The sequence below is a fragment of the Pelobates fuscus genome, chromosome 5, assembly GCF_036172605.1.
Source record: "Pelobates fuscus isolate aPelFus1 chromosome 5, aPelFus1.pri, whole genome shotgun sequence".
NCBI classification, from domain to species: Eukaryota; Metazoa; Chordata; class Amphibia; order Anura; family Pelobatidae; genus Pelobates; species Pelobates fuscus.
Window position 1 is genome coordinate 220,395,192 of NC_086321.1, and position 19,013 is coordinate 220,414,204.

The 19,013-nt window shown below is 39.4% G+C and overlaps 1 protein-coding gene across 1 annotated transcript; it reads right to left on the reverse strand.

Annotated features, from left to right (window-relative positions):
* Nucleotides 1–2,721: 2,721 nt before the first annotated feature.
* Nucleotides 2,722–17,063, reverse strand: ZFAND5 (zinc finger AN1-type containing 5). The gene is made up of 6 exons (XM_063455046.1): nt 16,766–17,063; nt 8,762–8,918; nt 5,401–5,512; nt 5,040–5,143; nt 4,808–4,933; nt 2,722–4,718 (listed from the first exon to the last, which is right to left on the reverse strand). The coding sequence occupies exons 2-6, from the start codon at nt 8,907–8,909 to the stop codon at nt 4,570–4,572; spliced, it is 639 nt and encodes a 212-aa protein (XP_063311116.1). The 5' UTR covers nt 8,910–8,918; nt 16,766–17,063; the 3' UTR covers nt 2,722–4,569.
* Nucleotides 17,064–19,013: the final 1,950 nt, after the last annotated feature.

Below are 19,013 nucleotides of genomic sequence, written 5' to 3' on the forward strand. Positions count from 1 at the left end.
CTCAGTACAGATTTCACATCTACCCCCCTTCCATTAATGTCCTTATTTGCACTAAACAGTATCCAATAAATGCTGCTCAGAAAGTAGCTTGGTGGACAGATGAAGCTAACAGGTATACAGATAGCTTGGTTATCATGACCCAAACTTTTAAAAGTTGTAACAACCATTCATGAAATTACATAATTTGTATTAAATACTGGATTTTTCACAAATATGGACAAAACAAAGTACTGTAAAGGGTTCTGTGTCTGCTTTGAATCATTTTAAGATATTTATCAACTGTATAGGGACAATGTTTATTAGCTGGCATTTAACAGCAGTCACAGTTCTGAGCAAAGATATAGGTCCCAAGGTTAACACTTGGATATGTTAAAAAGTATACATCTTTTCAGGAGGTGTGTAGGGAAGCTGGGTGTTACACAAGTGAGGGCTACAGAACCCAAATAATTTATTTTAACTCCTAAATAGTAGGTAATCAAGCAGTGACATGTAGCAAAACAATTATCCTGAAATTGGTAAGTAATATCTTTGCTTATTATGGAATGCTGATTAGATAGATACACACATACACATTTTATATAGCACCAAATTCTGTAACGCTTTACAATGGTTGGACTAACAAACATGTAGTTGTAACCAGACAAGTTTGACACACAGAAACAGAGGGGTTGAGGACCTTGCTCAATGAGCTTACATACTAGTGTGAGTGAGGTAAAGTGACAAAAGGTAAGGGAAGTAGATTGGTAGAATAGTAATAAAGACTGTACTTTTGGAGCAATTAACAGTTTAAAATTGATATGATATTTTATGATATTTTGTGAAAAGGTGGGGGTTTGTAATGGATTTTTTTTTTGAAAGAGTGGAGACTGGGTCAGTGTCTAACGGAAAAGAGAAGGGAGTTCTGTAGGAACGGTGCAGCACTAGAGAAGTCTTTAATGTGAGCATCAGAGGTGGAAGTATGAACAGAGGATAGATGCAGGTATTTAGCAGAGTGTAGGGGCCTATACTTTCATATTATCAAAATTAAAGAGTGGAAGTGTAGTGTAGAAGATGTTAGGGCAGTAAAGGGGTTAACCCTGATTGAGAAATAGGAGTAGAAAAGGAGAGAACACTGTCCTATGCTTGAATTATACTTTTTTAAAAAAAATAAAACTTAATGGAATAAAGTATAATTCAAGCATAGGACTGTTGTCTCCTTTTCTACTCATACTTTTATATTAGAGATAGAAAGGTGGGAGCAGCATTATGTAGAGATTTGAAATTAAGAACCAGAATTTTATATTGAGCCCTATATCTTATGGGAAGCCAATGCAGGGACTGACAGGTGTGAGGCGTGGACAGGAAGATCAGCCTTGCTGCCGCACTCAGACTGCAATGGAACAAGTTGGGAGCCACTGAGAAGCAGATTGCAGTAGTGGACAGTGACACGGACAAGCACCTTAGCTGCATCTGGCGTTAAGTAAGGGGGATGCGCGCAAAGTTTGAGGCGGGAGTGGCAGGATTTTGCGATCAACTGGACACGACAGGTGAAGGAGAGGTCGGAGTCAAAGAGGACACCTAGGGAGAGCGCCAAAAGGAGTGGCAGTATAGATCAATAACAGGAGGGGACCAAGGACTGAACCTTGGGAGACACCAAGAGAAAGGTTGGGAGGAAGACAGAGCCAGAGAAAGAAACACTAAAAGAGTTCTGGGTGAGGTAGGAGTACCACCAGAAGAGAGCAATATCTTGTAGACCGAGATTACGGAGGATGAGAAGAAGCTGTTCATGGTCAACAGTATCAAAAGCAGCAGAAATGTCAAGGAGAATTAGGATAGCGTAGTGACTATTTTGCAGAGTAGATCTTTTAATACTTTGGTAAGAGCAGTTTCCACAGAGTGCATGTTTGAAGGGTAATGGAGATATGCCAGAGGAAAGTGAGATTTAGAATTTTAGTGAGAGGCAAAGCAAGAGACTGAGCCAGTACGGATGAGACGCAAGAGAGTAGGATCAAGGGAGCAGGTAGTGGGGAGGGAGGAGTGGTGCAAAGCAGAAACCTTCTGCTGTAGCAGGTGCAAATAAACATAGGTATAAATAAGGTATTAAAAGTGAATTTCAAATTATAGACTGAAATATCAGAAACATTTTTGCCTCAATTGTACTTTGAACACAAACCTAATTATATAAAGTCAGAATCAATTTGTATTTGGATAAGCAACTTGCCCCCAACATGCTTCACGACACTAACACAGTTACTTAAACAACCAACCATGTTAAATACATTAATACCAACATTTGGCAATGTAAAATTAGAGATTAGACATTTGGAGAGGTCTATATTTACACAATATGTAATCAAACTAATCGGATCTTGTCTTCCACAAACAAAATACTTTTCTAAATTGATCTACATGCATAAGAGCAATGATGAACGCCAATTGAATCTTTCATTTGTGAAATACACCTTCCATTGGTTTGGGAGAGAATTCATGCTTTGTAATTCTGTTTGACGGTGCTCCAGCAAATGGCTCTTACTCACCTATGCAAGAAATCGTACTACAAACACTAATTCACAGATTAATTTCAAAGAGGTTCAAAAACATTTATGGCAGAAAGTCACTTGTTGCAGTCTTGCAATAAGACAGAATCGGATTGTATGGTTTCATCTATAGCACAGAACATTTGTACCTTGTTTTGTTAATTCACAATGGGAATAGATTTTATAAAATCATACCAACAAGAGATTTCCTCTGTACATAACTTTATTATTTACATAATACAATATAGCATAGATGCTGGAGAGCATGATTATGTGCAATACATAAATATGAACTATCTTCTGTACACGTTTGCATATCTAATAACAAAAAAATACAAGGTTTAAAGCAAAATTCTGATGTTGCCAAGTAAACTAGGGACAGCAAACAAAAGTAAAAGTAAAATTTTAAAGTGAAGCCAAGTGAACATACTTCAACTATTTACAGATGAGAACAGGCATTATCACAATACTACTCTAAAAGTTGCGCTTATCTAAAAATACAAGAAATTAATTACAAGAAAACCTTCCATTAGAACACAGAAGTGATTGACAAGTGAAGTCTACTGCTTTTTTCTAGAGTTGATTTGTACAAAGCTGTAGGTAATGCAGCCCATGCAATATAACCAAGAAAATTACAGTCCTACACACAGGTACTTTATTAAAACCAAAAGAAAATAAAAACGTGTTTAGCAGCCCTCAATGTGGTTCCTGGTATGACTAGTGGGGGAATAGCCTACAGCAGCCAAGGTATGGTTTCTCATGCAAATCTGTGCAATTTAGTCATACTGTAAAAAAAAAAAAAAAAAAAATCCTATGGTTAAGTTCAGAAAATAATGCTAGTTATATTGCCCAGATAGGTTTGCATAAAGGTGCTCACTGCAAGGGTTAAGTTTTAGCTATGCAATGATGTGTCGGGAAACATTACCTGACAACCCTTAAGCATTTGTAAGCTTAGAATTTTGCAGGGGCAGCAAAGGCACAGTGGGGTGGAGTAATTACAAAGTTTTTCAAAATTGCTATATTAATGTTGAATTAATGTTGAATGGCCTACCCCAACTCATAGATGAAGCTTTAGTTTTCAGTATCTCATGACCCTGTGGTATTTAGGGCATTTATCAAATGTTTATTACACACTAAAGAGCAAGTACAAGAAATCTGCAAGAAAAACAATGTATGAAATTAAAACTTAAATTATGCATAACATAAATTGTCACATTTTGACTGTGCAATAACTCATTCTGACCCAAGTAAAAGTAAAAAAAATAAACTACATGCTAGAATCCACTTGCTATAGCATGTTTCCAGTGATAAAGCTTACAGATCTTAAGAGGTTGTCATTACAGACTAGAACAGATCAAGATGTTAGTCTTGCAGGTAACTGGATAAAGAAGGCCCACAAAACTCTTTTAGCAAAATATAGCCAATAATTGGGTGGATTCGTGGGATTGGGGAGGGAGGGAAGGAAAAGAAAACATTAAAAAAATTAATAAAAATAACCAAGCAGGCCGATAGTATATCCACAAGAGTTTTCCATTTCCCCATGAAAGTTGATCTAACAGTATCCAGTTGCAAACCAACAGGATACAAACTAAATCCATGCAGGAGTCAAAACCGAAAAAAGGGTGCAATTATGGTAAAATACATCAGTATCTGGTGCGTCAATTAATGTTACAGGTATTTTCCCCAGTCATTTGCTATGAGCGATCAGACTACAAGCTGGATATCATCCGTTGCAGCCATGCAGCTTTGAAGTCTACTTTGGCACATTACTTTACATTGCACCAGATGATATGCACTTAATGGATAGTGTATGCTAGTCTTGAAACAGTTCATGTTCTCTGGGCTCAGATATACAAGTTGGGAAAACAGCTGTATCAATCCAATTTTGCCTGTTTACAAACAACCCAAAAAAAAAAAAAAAAAAAGCACAAATCACAAAATAAATTCTGGATAACATCAGAAGAAAAATGGACATGCATCTGCTCCTTAAAGGTTTCCCTACAATATTAAAATCAAAAGGAAAAATGTAAAGTCTTCACAAGTTGTGTATTGTTTATATTCTCTGAATTTTTTCTGCCACAACGACAGGGTTTTCTTTCCGTATTTTTGCAGCAGCTTCTGCTTTATAATCATAAGGACAGTTGTGCTTGTCAGAGTAACGATGTAGTCCACAAAACAGATTGCCACAACGGCAGTCAAATCCTAATAGGAAATAATAAACAAAAAAGAAAGAAGTTAGAAATATGTTATACAACAGTTGGTTTATAAAGAACTTTATGAACCACAATTACCTGTAAGGCCAATTTTCTTCCTGCACATAAAACATCTGTTCTTCTTTGGTTTAGGAAGTTCTGTGCCTTTTTCCTCACTTTGAGATGTGCTGGGTGGGGATACAGATGGACTTGGCTGGGTCACCACTGAAGTGAAAAAGCAACACAAATAAAGCGTTAGTAAAGGACTTTGAGTACAAACAGGAAGGGAGGGTGGGAAAAAAGCCACTACATCAATTAGAACTGTACATACCAGGTTCTGATGATTCAGCTTTTGGAGAGGCAATATTTTCTTCCCTTGAAATGCTCATTTCTGTCATTTGCTGAGTTACAGGCAGAGATGCCACAGGCACATTTCTGAAAGAAAAGCATAACAAGGATTTAATTTTAAAACTCAGCCATTTAAATGTGTGCAGTTCCAAGCACTCAACATTCCACTTGTTTCTTTCCATCAGAGAAAGACACCCAAAGAATTATAGGACACACGCACAGGACCCAGATTCTTCTGCCATTATACAAGGCTAAGCAGAAATAAAGGATGATGGAAATCAGCAGCACTCATTTTTATATTTATTTTGTTCACAGATGACAGACACCCCACAATTTCATTGTACCTCGATTTGTCGGTTGGGCTGCCAGCAGCACTTTCACAGTTACTCAATGCAGTCTCTACTCTCTGAATAACTGCAGCTTCTGATGTAGGACTACTTGAAGCACTTGCTGCTCCTAGAAGAAAAAAAAAAAGAAAAAAAAAGTTACTGGAAAGTCTAGCAAGTTCTTTGCTTCAGATACCTGAACATAGTATATTTGATAGACATGCATAAATTAAAAACGGTTGAATTACAAAAAACAAACCTAAAACTTACATAGAATAAAACACTGGACAATGCATACGTTTGGAACATAGATGTTAAATATTTATAGTGCCATCTTGTACCAGTGCATGTCAGTTTACTAACATGACAAACTACTTTGCAGGATCCAAAATAAAAAGGGACGTGAGATTTAGACTCTGCAAATATCAAAATATTTAGTTTATTGAAAATGTAACTTGTGGACAGCCACACTATATCTGCCATCAGCATGCCAATGTCACAGTTGGCTGTGGAGAACAGTTGCCTGATGCATCAACTATGCATGCAGTCACAGCTTGGCTGTGCAGGAAGTAGCACAGCATGCACATGCAGTACAAATATTTATGCAGAGGTGGAAAATCTTTTAACATCTGATAATTTAGAGCAGGCATATATTGCAGTTGTAAAAAGATAAGTCCTGTGCTCACTCCCATCACTCCAGGGCGGCAGCCACGACCACAGTACACATCAGCCCCCATATATAGTAAAAACCAAAGAGGAAAAAATAAAATAAACACATTTCCCCTTTGGTTTTTACTATATATTGCAGTTGTAACAGTAAGGGTTCAGAAACACCCCAACTATAATATGCAACAAGCGTGAAACGTGTATATAAAGCCACTGAAACATGAAAATAACTTCACAACATCTTCAAACCATAGGTCTTCCCAATTTAAAAACCATGGATAAGCATGGTTGGTAAAATCACCAGCTTAGCATTCTTGCCAACTGCTTAATTAAAACTTTGTAACAAATCTATGTAAAGAATGCATTGAGACAACATTAAGTGGAGGACAGAAAGGCACAGAATTCTGTCCCTTATGCTCCATGCACTTTGCATCCAGTAAACAGCTCCTTATAAAACTAAAAAGAAAATAATTTATAAGACAGAAAGACAAGTCATTTAAAGGGACACTAGTCACTAGAGCAACAACAGCTTGTTGTATTTGTTCTGGAGAGTAATCATTCCGTGCAGGCTTTTTGCAAGAAACATGGTCTTTTCAGAGAAAATGCAGTGTTTACATTTCATCCAGTCTAGGGATAGCTCCACTGGTCATTCCTAAGATAGCTACTAGAGGTGCTTCCAGGGTCAATGCTACACTGTCAGTGTCTTCACTGTCTGCATGGAGACGCTGAACCTTCCTCAGATGCATTGATTCAGTGATTCTCTAAGAGGAAATTCTGATTGGCCAGGACTGTCTTGGACTTGTGCTAGCTCTGTCACGGAGGCAGATCAGGGGCAGTCTAATCCAATCCTATCCATAAATACAGAGTCCATCCTGGCAATTGCTGGTATGGTGCTTACACACCTCAGCTATAAACAAGCATTCTTGTTATATTACAACGCATCCATTCTGTCGATGTCCACTTGACACTAAACATAGCATAGACCCCACCAGATTTGAGTGACTTTTCTAAATGCATACATTTTCATGTTTCATATCCACTTATTATTGCAGTACCCAATTTACATGTTCATTTGCATATTTGTAAGGTACAGTATAAAGACTGAATGGAATTTCTCTTGAAGATTGCACCCCAAAAAAAATAAATAAAAAAGTAATAGGGCTCCAAAACCTATTGGTCTCCAAGTCACCAAAACAACTTTAGCTTAAAAGGGGCACTATAGGGTCAGGAACATAAACATATATTCCTGAGCCTATAGGGTTAAGACCACCATCTAGCCACCCTGGACTCCCTCATGCCTCCCTAAATATAGTAACTCTTACTTGTATTCAAGTCTGCAGCTGCTTATTTGGTCCCAGTTTCCTTTAGACTGGCGCACTGCCATCAGCAGAAGTGGTAGCCTGATCCAATCACAATGCTTCCACATAAGATTGGCTGAGACTGTCAAGGAGGCAGATCCAGCACAATTCAAACACAGCCCTGGCCAATCAGCATCTCCTCAGAGATTAATTGAATCAATGAATCTCTATGAGGAAAGTTCAGTGTCTACAGGCAGAGGGAGGAGACACTGAATGTTTAGATGCATTTTAGGCAGCCATGACCCATGAAGGATCTCTAACAGCCATCTGAGGAGTGGACGGTGAAGTTATCACTAGGCAGTAATGTAAACACTGTTTTTTTCTCAGAAAAGACAGTGTTTGCAGCAAAAAGCCTGAAGGTAATGATTCTACTCACCAGAACAAATGCAATAAGCTGTGGTTGTTCTGGTGACTATAGCGTCCCTTTAAGAAGTTTGTGTGCAGATCATGCCTCTGAACCTGCATTGCTCAGTTGATTTAATTAGGAGTTAAGCCACTTTTGTTTCTGTTTATGCAGCCCCAGCACACCACCCCTGGCAGACAGCCAGCATGAAACCAAAATGGTTTCATTTTCAATCAGTTGTGACTTACTGCAGAGTCTAGCAATCTATTAACAGAACAGGAGGTACATTCTAAATTAATCAATTTGCAATAAAGGAAATGTTAACATTAGCGCTCTCTTTACAGGAAGTATTTAAGAAGGCTGTGTAAGTCACATGCATGGAGGTGTGCACAGGGCTATATAAACAAAGTGATTACACTTCTTAATGGCAGAGAATGGAGCAGTGAGACTGCATTGGGCATGAGCTTTACACAAAAACAGCATCATTAAACTAAGACTGTTTTGGTGACTATAGAGATTGTAGAGATTGCATCCACCAGAAAATAAATTCTCAGGTCATAGAGGGTATTTGACCACTATTCAGACCACTAAATACTACAGGTCATTCCCAAACTGATAGAAGTCTGCACAATGTTTTGCTTTATATCCACAGTTGGATATCCAATGGAGAGGAAATTTTGAATAGCTCAGATGTACACTTTTGAATGGAAACGCCATTAAGGACCACATCACAGTATGTCAGCTTGAAGTACTTTCATGTGCATTTACATTTAAAATCCTTCACACTTAACTTTACATGACAGACAATTTATGCATCCATATACCCGTTTTATTTCCAGCTTTGAAAGTGAAGCTTTGTTAGGGAGAAAAATCTGTCAAACCCTGCATTACAGGTTCACTTTACATTTTGAACCACTTACAAACGAACTAGTCAAATAAAGGCAAACAATTATGCAGCCCATATACTCTGAAGTAGATTTTATGAGATCACAGCTAGCTTAAGAAAACTTACCCATTGGGCTAATCCTTCCACTATTCTGCCTTTGAAGATGTTCTTTATAACAAACTGAACACATTCCGTTTGTCCTTGGATTTCCATAAAAGCCACAGCCTGTATTGCACAGCATAGGTCCTGGTGTTTGATTTGTTTCCTGAGCCATTTTTGTATGCTGTAAAAACAGAGACACAAAGTTAGGATGATTCACCACTGTTGCATACATTAAGAGCTGGTTTTCCAAAAAAAAAAAAAAAAGTAGCTTTTAGGGAATAACAGATTATCGGTCTGGCAGATATTCTGCATTTTTGGCAATATCGTACCAGCCTATAAATATACAGATATTGCCAATAATGCAGACCAGGACTGCCAGGCCCATGACAACCAAGACAGTTGTGATGGGCCCGGCGGTCATGGAGGATCTGCAGCAAGCTCTTACCTTCCCAGCAGCTCCCCTGTCTAAATATTGCGAGTCCTGTGGCCGGCAGGGCGTTGCCGCGGGTTACCGTGGCATGAAGGCCACGAGAGTTAGTCAGGGGAGCTGAAGGGAAGGCAAATAAGAGCTTGCTGCAGGCCCTCCACTGCACAGTCCTTGCCACCGAACCACCAGGGAATGCCAAATCCCCCACAGCCAGGTAAGAAGCAGAGAGGGAAGACTAAAACAAAAGGTTTCAAAATTAAATATCTGAATTTTTTTTTTTTTTTTAATCACCCCGCCCCTATTTTACACACATTACATACCTACACACACTCCATTACCTAATTACTATCACTGCATCCACTACACACATTCTTGACAACAACTTCCAACTGGCATGTGTATTTTGTGCATTTAACTTAATAAAAAAAAATTCAAAAAAATAATAGACCTGTTCAGTTAACAGATTTGTTTAGAAATAAGTTTTTTTCAAAACTGTAAATGTACAGAATACCGGCAAGTTATTGGCCTAAAAGCTCAGATTATCAGCTCTAAAAAAAAAAAAAATAATCAGTATCAGTCGATCCCTAGTAGCTTTTTGGATTGTAATTTACAAGTACTTAAAATACAGTTCAGACAAGAGTAACAATACTCTAAGACCTTAGAACAGATGGCTTAGATGCAGCAACCATAAGGAGATAAAAAAACCAAACAAAAACACACTTAAAAAAACAAGCAACAATACAGCTATAGTTCACCACTGTCCAAGGTTGTCCAACACAATGGAGTCTTTAACTAGTGCGAAAACTCACCCTAGCATTTGTGGTCACTAACACACAGCTATATGAGCCAATTTAAATAAATAACCTTGCATGAGAAAATGTCTGTGGCACAATAGCAACAGCTGTAATCACTTATGTGGCACAATGAAAACAAGGACTTTATAGGGTCAAATTAAACAAGTGGATTGCGTAAAACTGAATAAGCATTAAATATACTGAGTAAGTAGTTAAGAGGTTTATACAATACAGAATGCTCAGCCAAAGAACCCCATTGATAGCTCAGGTCACTAACCAATATGGTGTCTTTGAAAGAGCACAGAATTCTACCAGGTTGCTAAAAAGCACCTGTTTGGTTATTGGTGCCCCCTAAAATGAAAGTATTACAGAGGACCAAGTTAAATAAAGGTCACAAAGATAATTAAAATGTTTGGCTGTATTTGCATTTATTAGAAGTAAAAATAGTAAGGTTCTTAAGTCACTTTACACACAACCTATCAGGCTTTATCTGTTCTGGAGGAATGAAAAGATGCCTGGAGCCAATGCACTGCTCAGTATGAGGGGAACAGTCACTTCCCCGGAATCGCATACAGGAGCTTATAGCCATGACTGGCAGGATGGAGCCAGGATGGAGATGCACAGCTGTAAAACGTGTGCATTTCTAAATTTTTCACACATTAACAAATTGGTTAAGGCAAAATTAAATATTCAGGAAAGGGACAGATCCTCTTTACATAGTCTTCAGTTTGACACAGATTGTCCATTGGGACATGCAGACCAGCAGCATTTCTGCTTAGGCTGCTGCTTTTGTATAAGCCAGAGAAGTGAGGTCGAAAGCATCGGTTCTGAGATCTCAGACCATCACTGCCACCTATTGCTACATTGGCCTAACAGTTCCTGTGCCTTAGTAACACCTCCAGCATAAGAGGTCACAGGAGACCTTAATTTAATAGCAAGCTGCTCAAAAACTGCTTAAAGGACCACTATAGTGCCAGGAAAACAAACTGGTTTTCCTGGCACTATATAGTTTAGGTCCCCCTCCAGCTGAGCCGAGGTTTCCAAAGCTTATCAAAGAACTGCAGGGTCTCTAGCTCAGCATGCTCTGTGGAGATGACAAACAAAAGCAAACCTCCCTGGATAATTTTGCATCCAGTTCTAAACATGTGCAAATCCTTTTCAGCTATGAATGAATCAAACTCCTGAGAATGTATGTCCAAATGATATGATTGGTCTCAAAGCCACAAGTAAATCTCAGACAGATCAATTCATTCAGGGACAGATTAACTAACATCTGATTTATTCAACGCAACTCACTTGTACATTTATTATAAACTGTCACAAATATCTGCAAGCTGGAGTCATGAGTGTTTAACGTTTACAAAAAACACATTGACATGGGAAGCCTGGATGAGGCTTTTTTTGCATCTCAGTTCCATCAAAGTATATGTATGAATGCAACATCAAAATTAAAGGATAACACAAACATGTATTCCTGACCCTATGGTGCTTAACCACCATTTAGGTGGCTTCCCCCTATAAAATTTTAAAACTCCTTATTTCCAGCACTGCACGTGTCAGCTGGCACTGGCTCCGCCCCTTTTGAGACAGGGCCAATCCGTGCCTCCTCCTAGTTTAAAGTCCCAATACAAACTACCCGAGTAGCATCAAAATAAGAATTTACATCACTTCTGACTGCATATGGGGGAGTGGGAATGTAAGAGTAAACAGATTTTGATTAAAGGACTCAACATGCCATGGACACCTCAGTGCTGTGAGTGTGTATGTGAAGCATTTTACCATTCACAAAGATACACTGAACAGCCACAACATTTATTTAAAAAAAAAAAACACACGACTTCCTAATATCATGTAGTTTCCATTGCGCTGCCAAAATAGTTCTGATTCACTGAGGCATGGACTACACAAGACCTCAAAGTATCCTGTGGCAGATTATTTAAGTCCTGCAAGTGGCGAGGATGTAATTGTTCCAGCACATCCCACAGATGCTCAGTTGGATTTAGATCTAGGGAATTTGGAGGCCATGGCTACACCTTGAATTCTCTCATGTTCTTCAAACCATTCCTGAGCAGTTTTAGCAGCATGTATTATCCTGCTGAAAGAGGCTAATGTCATCAGGGAACCTTACTGCCATGAAGGGGTATACAACAATCTCAAGGTAGGTGGCCGTATAAATGTAACATTCACATGAATGCCAGGATGCAAGGTTTCCTTGCAGATCATTTCCCAATGCATAACACTGAATCTGCAAGACTGCCTTCTCTTCCCCAGATAAGAGAATGTGATTTTCAACCTTCTTAAAATTGCTCCATGGTCCAACTCACACCTCCCCACTGAAGGCTCTTTCAGTGGTAGACGGGTGACACTGTCAGGAGTTCCAGGAGAGCTAATGTCAGTTCAGTGCATGTTGAACATCTGTTGCCAGCACACACAGTATAGAGTAATGTCGTCACCGGAGAAGGATCAGGCTCTGAGCCAGGAAAAACACAGACAAAGAATAAACCAATTTTCTGGAATTAAAGGATGTCCACGAAAGGTTTATACATTAACCACTAGCTCATTTATAGATGGCACATCTGAAGACGGTGGAAAAATCTACACACACACACACACACAGCCATTATTCCACTGTGCAGTTATAACAGGATGTAACTTTAGCACAATACCATAATCACTGAAAAGAAAAAAAATACATGAGCTAAGCACACTAGAGCAAAACAGGACTACATTATTGCCACAAAGGGACATTCTGTCTTTCCTGTTGGAGAAGACCAGATGCAAGAGGTGTTACAAGGCACCAGGTAAGTGGTCAAACTGTGTAGTGAAAAAAAATAATAAAATTAAAAAATCATCTTTCTGTGGGACGGCAAAAGGTAATGCCTGCCACTCTAACCACTACAGAGGCCTGAAGTGGTTTTGGCGTTTTGAATTATCCTTTAATTTTTCACCTGCAGAACATATAGGGAAACTATTATAAACTCTTTTGCAAGTGACAGTTCCTCATTTACACACTCAAAAGCTATTAAGTCACGTGTGAAGAAGTGGGAGTTGGTTCAATCACATTGGTCACACAAACAAACCACTACCTCCCTCAACAAAGCTCATTTACAGGACATTATCTCATGATGCCCCATGGAGCGTTTCAACACAATCTGGCGTTTGCACAGAGCTGTATGAATGTATGTGGATTCTGATATTACATCATACAAGCATAACACTGTCAGGTGCTAAAAAGACTTCTACCTTAAGGTGCTAAAAACAGTCTATGATTGATTTAAGCAAGTTGCTTCCAGGGCACCTTTTAACAGTATTCTCACTTCACTGCTTGGGTGCCATAATGAGTGGAGAGGGTGAACTTTGGGTACCACTGATTGCATCAATTGACACTGTTCCCAGGAACTCAAGACCTTCATTAAAATTTAAGATATTTTGAGAGTAACGTTAAATAAATTTGCATGGTGCACTCTGGCTGTGCCAAAACTTCCAGGCGAAAGCGAAGAAAGTTAAAATAGTTCTTTTTAAAGCATTGTGTAGTATTGTCTCATCAGTGTAATACCCAGGGTAACGCATTAAGTGGGTTTATTCACCAACAAGAGTATGAACCACAGGTAGGCAACATTCGCCATTCCAAACTTTGTGAACTATATCTGACATATTTGCTTGCAAAGCATTATGAAATATGTAGTCCACAACATATGGAGTGCTGCAAGTTGCCTACATTTAGACAATCGAAAATGAAAATCCAAACAGCAAAAAAAGGTATGCCTACATTGCTTATTTAGAAAAGTTCACCAATCCAGCTATAACCAAAGTTTGGCTACTTTGATTTAAATAATATTTATATTCAAATTAAAACAAAGAAACCCCAAAGTGTAAAATGTATGAAATACAAAGTGATTTTTTTGCAAAGAGTCAAATTGGAAATGGTCAACAAGTTGGCGATGCTTTCAGTAAAGCCATTTTGGACCAAACTCGCCTCAACCCAGGTAAAGGAATAAACCTGCCAGTACCATTTAGATCACAGAAGTCCCTACCTGACTTGAACTCTAAATCACTTATACAGCTGGCCAAAAGGGTGCTTAACATAGTAGATGGAATTACATAGGATGCTTATTTTCTTACACGTCACTTCATCTATTGTGAATATTAAAAGGACACTAGTCACCAAAACAACTTTATCTGATTGAAGCAGTGTGTATAGATTATGCCTCTGAAGTCTCACTGCTCAATTCACTGCCATATAGGAGTTGCATCACTTGTTTCTGTCCATGCAGCCCTAGACACACCATGCATAAAACCAAAATAGTTTATTTTTCAATCAGGTGTGACTTACTTTAAACATTTTTATCTCCTGCTCTGTAAATTGAACTTTAGTTACATACATATGGCTCCTGCAGGGTCTAACAAGTTATTAACAGAGCAATAGATAAATTCTATATTAAATTTGCAATAAAGGAAGCAAATTAGATGTCCCTTTACAGAAAGTGTTTAGGAAGGCTATGTACATTACATGCAGGGAGGTGTGACCAGGGCTGCATAAAGTCATTTAGCTCCTTAATGGTAGAGAACTGAGCAGTGAGACTGCAGGGGCATGAGCTATACACAAAAACTGCTTTTATTAAGCAGAAGTTATTTTGGTGACTATAGTGTGCTTTTAACCAAGCATTACTGAGGCTGCAGTCACAGTCTCCATAATCCGTCCTGTCAACCCCAAAATCTACACCATTACCGTTGGCGCCAATATAGTTGCAAATAAAGTAATTAACTGTATCTCATTTTTGCTGCACTTAAAAGTTGTGAGTTGAGGTTAAAATTCTCTACAGTAAAGAGTACATGACAGAAGGGAAATCTGGGTAAACTATGCAAATGAATCTGTTACGGTAACATCAATAACATGGATGACTCACTCAATAGGATGCAGAGCCTGGGGACACAAATACAAGTTAGGAGTATTCAATCCATTTTGCATGGACCACCATTTAAAGCAAACAAGCTTAAATTAAATATTAGGGGCATAGCAGAGTTATACCTCTGTTCCATTATTTTTGTTTTAAATTTTGATTAAAAATAAAAGTTTGTATTTTGAACACTATATGGTTTTCCTTATGAACACAGTACAGAAGGCATTCTAATTTAGTTTGAGACCCTACAAATATATAAATATATATATATATATATATATATATATATATATATATATATATATATATATATATACACACACACACACATACACATACATACATATACATACATATACACACACACATATACATACACACACACACACACACACACACACCAAACTCCCCTTGCCCAAACAGTAAGGCAATACCTGAAATGGCCTTCCACCAACTATACAATATCATTCCCAACCCCCAGTGAAAAGCAGATTGTAATGCAACATGTCCTGCTAGCTTTAGTATTTCTCAGAAGCTCGCATCACATGGGAGGGTGCATTAGCTTCCGCATGTCACAAGGCTGCAATGTGACAGGCTGATCTGCAGCTCAGACACAAACCCAGTCAACAGGGGCCTCTGAAGTCAGCTTCTATTTATAGCCAAGGCTGCCAACTCCTATACAGCAAAGATACGTAACAAGGCATACACAATGCACTGCCAATAGAGGTTTTACACCTTTGTAGTAGTACAACTGTCTCAACAGTAACAAAAGGACAATATATCTATAGATCATGTATATATCTAATACATGTGTGCCACTGCTTTTAGTATTTGAGAATGCCAAATATTTCTCAATATCCACACACCTATCTCTATATTAAGTTAAACTTTCAGTACATATTGATGATTTATTTGAGAATATACTGCATCATAAAGTTGCACTATAAACATTATTGCATTAGAGGGTTTCACAGGCAACGGAGACTAATAACCTTTGACCTCAGACCAGTCCAGCAAGTCAGAGGGAAGCATGGTTAATAGTCCTCTAGTAAGATGGACAGATCCAGCTGGGTAATAAACCCCAACTTTTTTGGGGTGATACGAGTAATACTATTGGGTAATAGCAGCACAACAGCAAAACATTTACATTGGGTAGTATATAGTCATACAGTGTTAATTCAAGTGTCAATTATTAAATATTTAATATCAAATCCATGATAAACAAGAGACTTCACCGAATCAGGAAACTTCCTATTTCGAAGCATTATTACTATTGAACAATATATTTATATATGTTAGAGGATACATTGTGGCAGTGACTGAAGGCCCAGCTTACACCTCTTGAAGTAACATTACTTGCCCTCCAACACAAAGAGGAGGAGGAGCCTAGTCATGGTGAGCTGGAGACAAAGGAGGCAGACCTTGCTCCACCATGGAGACAGGAAACCCGAGGCAAAAATAGGACAAAACACCAAGAAAAAAATAAAAGTTACTGTGTGAGAGAGAGAGAAATAAGAAACCCTCACTCCCACCCCCTCCTCCCCAGACCCTCCCTCTACCAGACACGGCCTGAGCGAGCCTGGGCCTAACCAAAAGCACTGAGTCATTGTACCAGCCTATACCCCCCCCACCCCCAGCTCTCCCGGCACCCCACACACAGCGCACTGCTGGCCGCACACAGTACCGGGCGCAGTGACCCGTGTGCCCGGATTACACCGGGGACACCGAGCTGTGAGGCTATCGGACACCCCCCGTCCGCTCCCCCTCCGGCTCCCAGGCCCTCCATATATGGCTCTCCCCGAGAACAACACGGCCAGCCCCTCCCCCCCAATAACACCCACACAGCGCGCGGGGACACAGCTCTCAGCACACACAGCCAGCACTGCCCGCCGGGGGACACACTCACCTTATTCCGTTACCGTCACCAACTTCTGCCAAGCAAATAAACAACACTATAACGGGCAGCCGCTGGGACACTCTCCGTGACAACCAAGGCCTGTCCGAGCCGCCGGGATCCGGATCGTGATAATAAACGGAACGCGTGCCTGAGCCGCCGGGGCTGCGCCCTCCTCCTCACCCGCTCCCTCTCCGTACACACTGTGCCCGCCGCCTGCCCGCTCAGCCTTTACACTCCCAGAGGGCGGGGACAGAGCCAGGATAGACACGCCCAGAGGGCGAGAGGTGCCCCGGCGTCATACGTTGCCTCTCAGTGGGCGGGGCGAGCTTTGGTTGCTGACTGAGGCGAAAAAGCCCCTACAACGCCTGAGTGAGTGGAACGCCACTGCCACGTCACTTGTGTAACAGCCAATCAGCGCGGCCTAGACTGGCTCTGCTGCTCCCTCACACTGTGTTCCCGGAGCAGAGCCGCGTCATAGATTAATCATGGCGGTCCGATGTGACCTCGTCCGCTGTCTCCAGCCTGTGACTGGCTCTCACCGAGCTGGCTCAGACCTGAAACGTCTAGTTTCATTTTTGTAATCACTTCCTGCTCGGCAGACAGGCTGGGTGGAGGGAGCTTACAGGAAGCGCTGTTGGTTTTGTTAGGTCATATATGTTGTGTACATTATTATCAATATAAAAAGCAGCTCAGAAATAACATGTTTATTAGACTCCTTCACAGGTCCCCCGGCATACTTGAAAACAAGAGAAATCTTAATGTATCTTTCCTGGTAAAATGTTTTTTTTATAATTAACCCTCGGTCAGACGCAATGTGAGTAAGAACAGGATCGGGCGCATTGTGCGTAATAGGCCACTTTTACAAAAACAAACTTTTTACTCAAATAAAAACATATTTATTATTACATTTGTTTTACAACATTGGTGAAAGCAATTTCTGAGCATTTATTACAATAAAAAGTAGCATGTTCCATACATAATGCACGTTTACACTTGCTGCACTCATATCTTGATAAGCGACGTCGTCCGCTATCTGTAGTTATTGTAATGCACCTTCTCCTCTTGCTAGGTGTTTCCAAACTTTCCTCTTTATCTTCTTCTACATTTTCACAATTATGAAATCGTTTTGATTGAATATGCAGCAGAATGCCGATTGTTTTTTTTACTTCGTCTTTGAAGTTCATCTAACAGAAGTTCGTGAGAAAGCTGCTTCAGAAATAGGCGCCTCTTTATTGGTCTCAAATCATTTCCCAGATAAATTATCTGCAAATTTATGCCAGCAACATGCAATATGGTGAAGAATATATTCATAGGCCAAAGTTTTATATTCCTTTCAACGCTGAATGTAGCATACATTTTGTCAACATTGTCTACTCCTCCCTTTGTGGAATTGTAAAATGTAATTATCGATGGTTTCTTTTTCTCGCCTGTTTCTGAATCAAGAGATTTATCATGATGAAAGCTGGACACAAGGGTAACAGTTTTGTTCTTCTTCAGTACGTATGATACTAATGTACTATCGCGATTGAATCCAAAGCTACCTGAATACACTTCCCTAGATTTCATTGTGACAAATTCAGGTGGCAGCTCTCTTTTGTTTTTCTTTACTGTGCCAACATAGGAAAGTTTCATCTCTTTCAGTTCTTCCACTAAATCCAGGGCTCTATGAGCTCCAGCCAAATATAATATACCTATGAACGCTTTTATTTCAATGTCATCAGTAAGTTTGGCGTCTCGTTAGCGTCCATATTTATTTTTGATAATATTTATATATTGGTTAGTATATTTTACAATGATATCCAGAATATCTCCAGTGAATAAGTATTTCCAACAGTCAACTGGAGATTTCGATAACTTTGCGGGGCCTATAACACCTGGTAACTGCTTCAACAAATTATTTTGTTGGGAATATCTCGATACCATTTACTGGCCTTGTCTTTTCCGAGAAAATATGAAGCGTTATCTGTGCTGTCGCGTCATCGCTGAATGCGTGCTTCGATGTTATCTTCAGTCACGCTATCGTTGCTTTCATCTGAATCTTCAAAAATATTTTCATCATCTGATTCATCCTCTAGCATTTTCATCATATCCGCTACATCATTTGGATTATTGAAATGGAAAATTCCCTTTGAGATGTCCATTTTATTTCCGTATCTACAAAGAAATAACAAAAATAGCATCATTGGGCGCAATGTGCCTGAGAGGAACATCGTGCCTCATTATGGAGTTGAACATTATAACATTGAAAAACAATCAG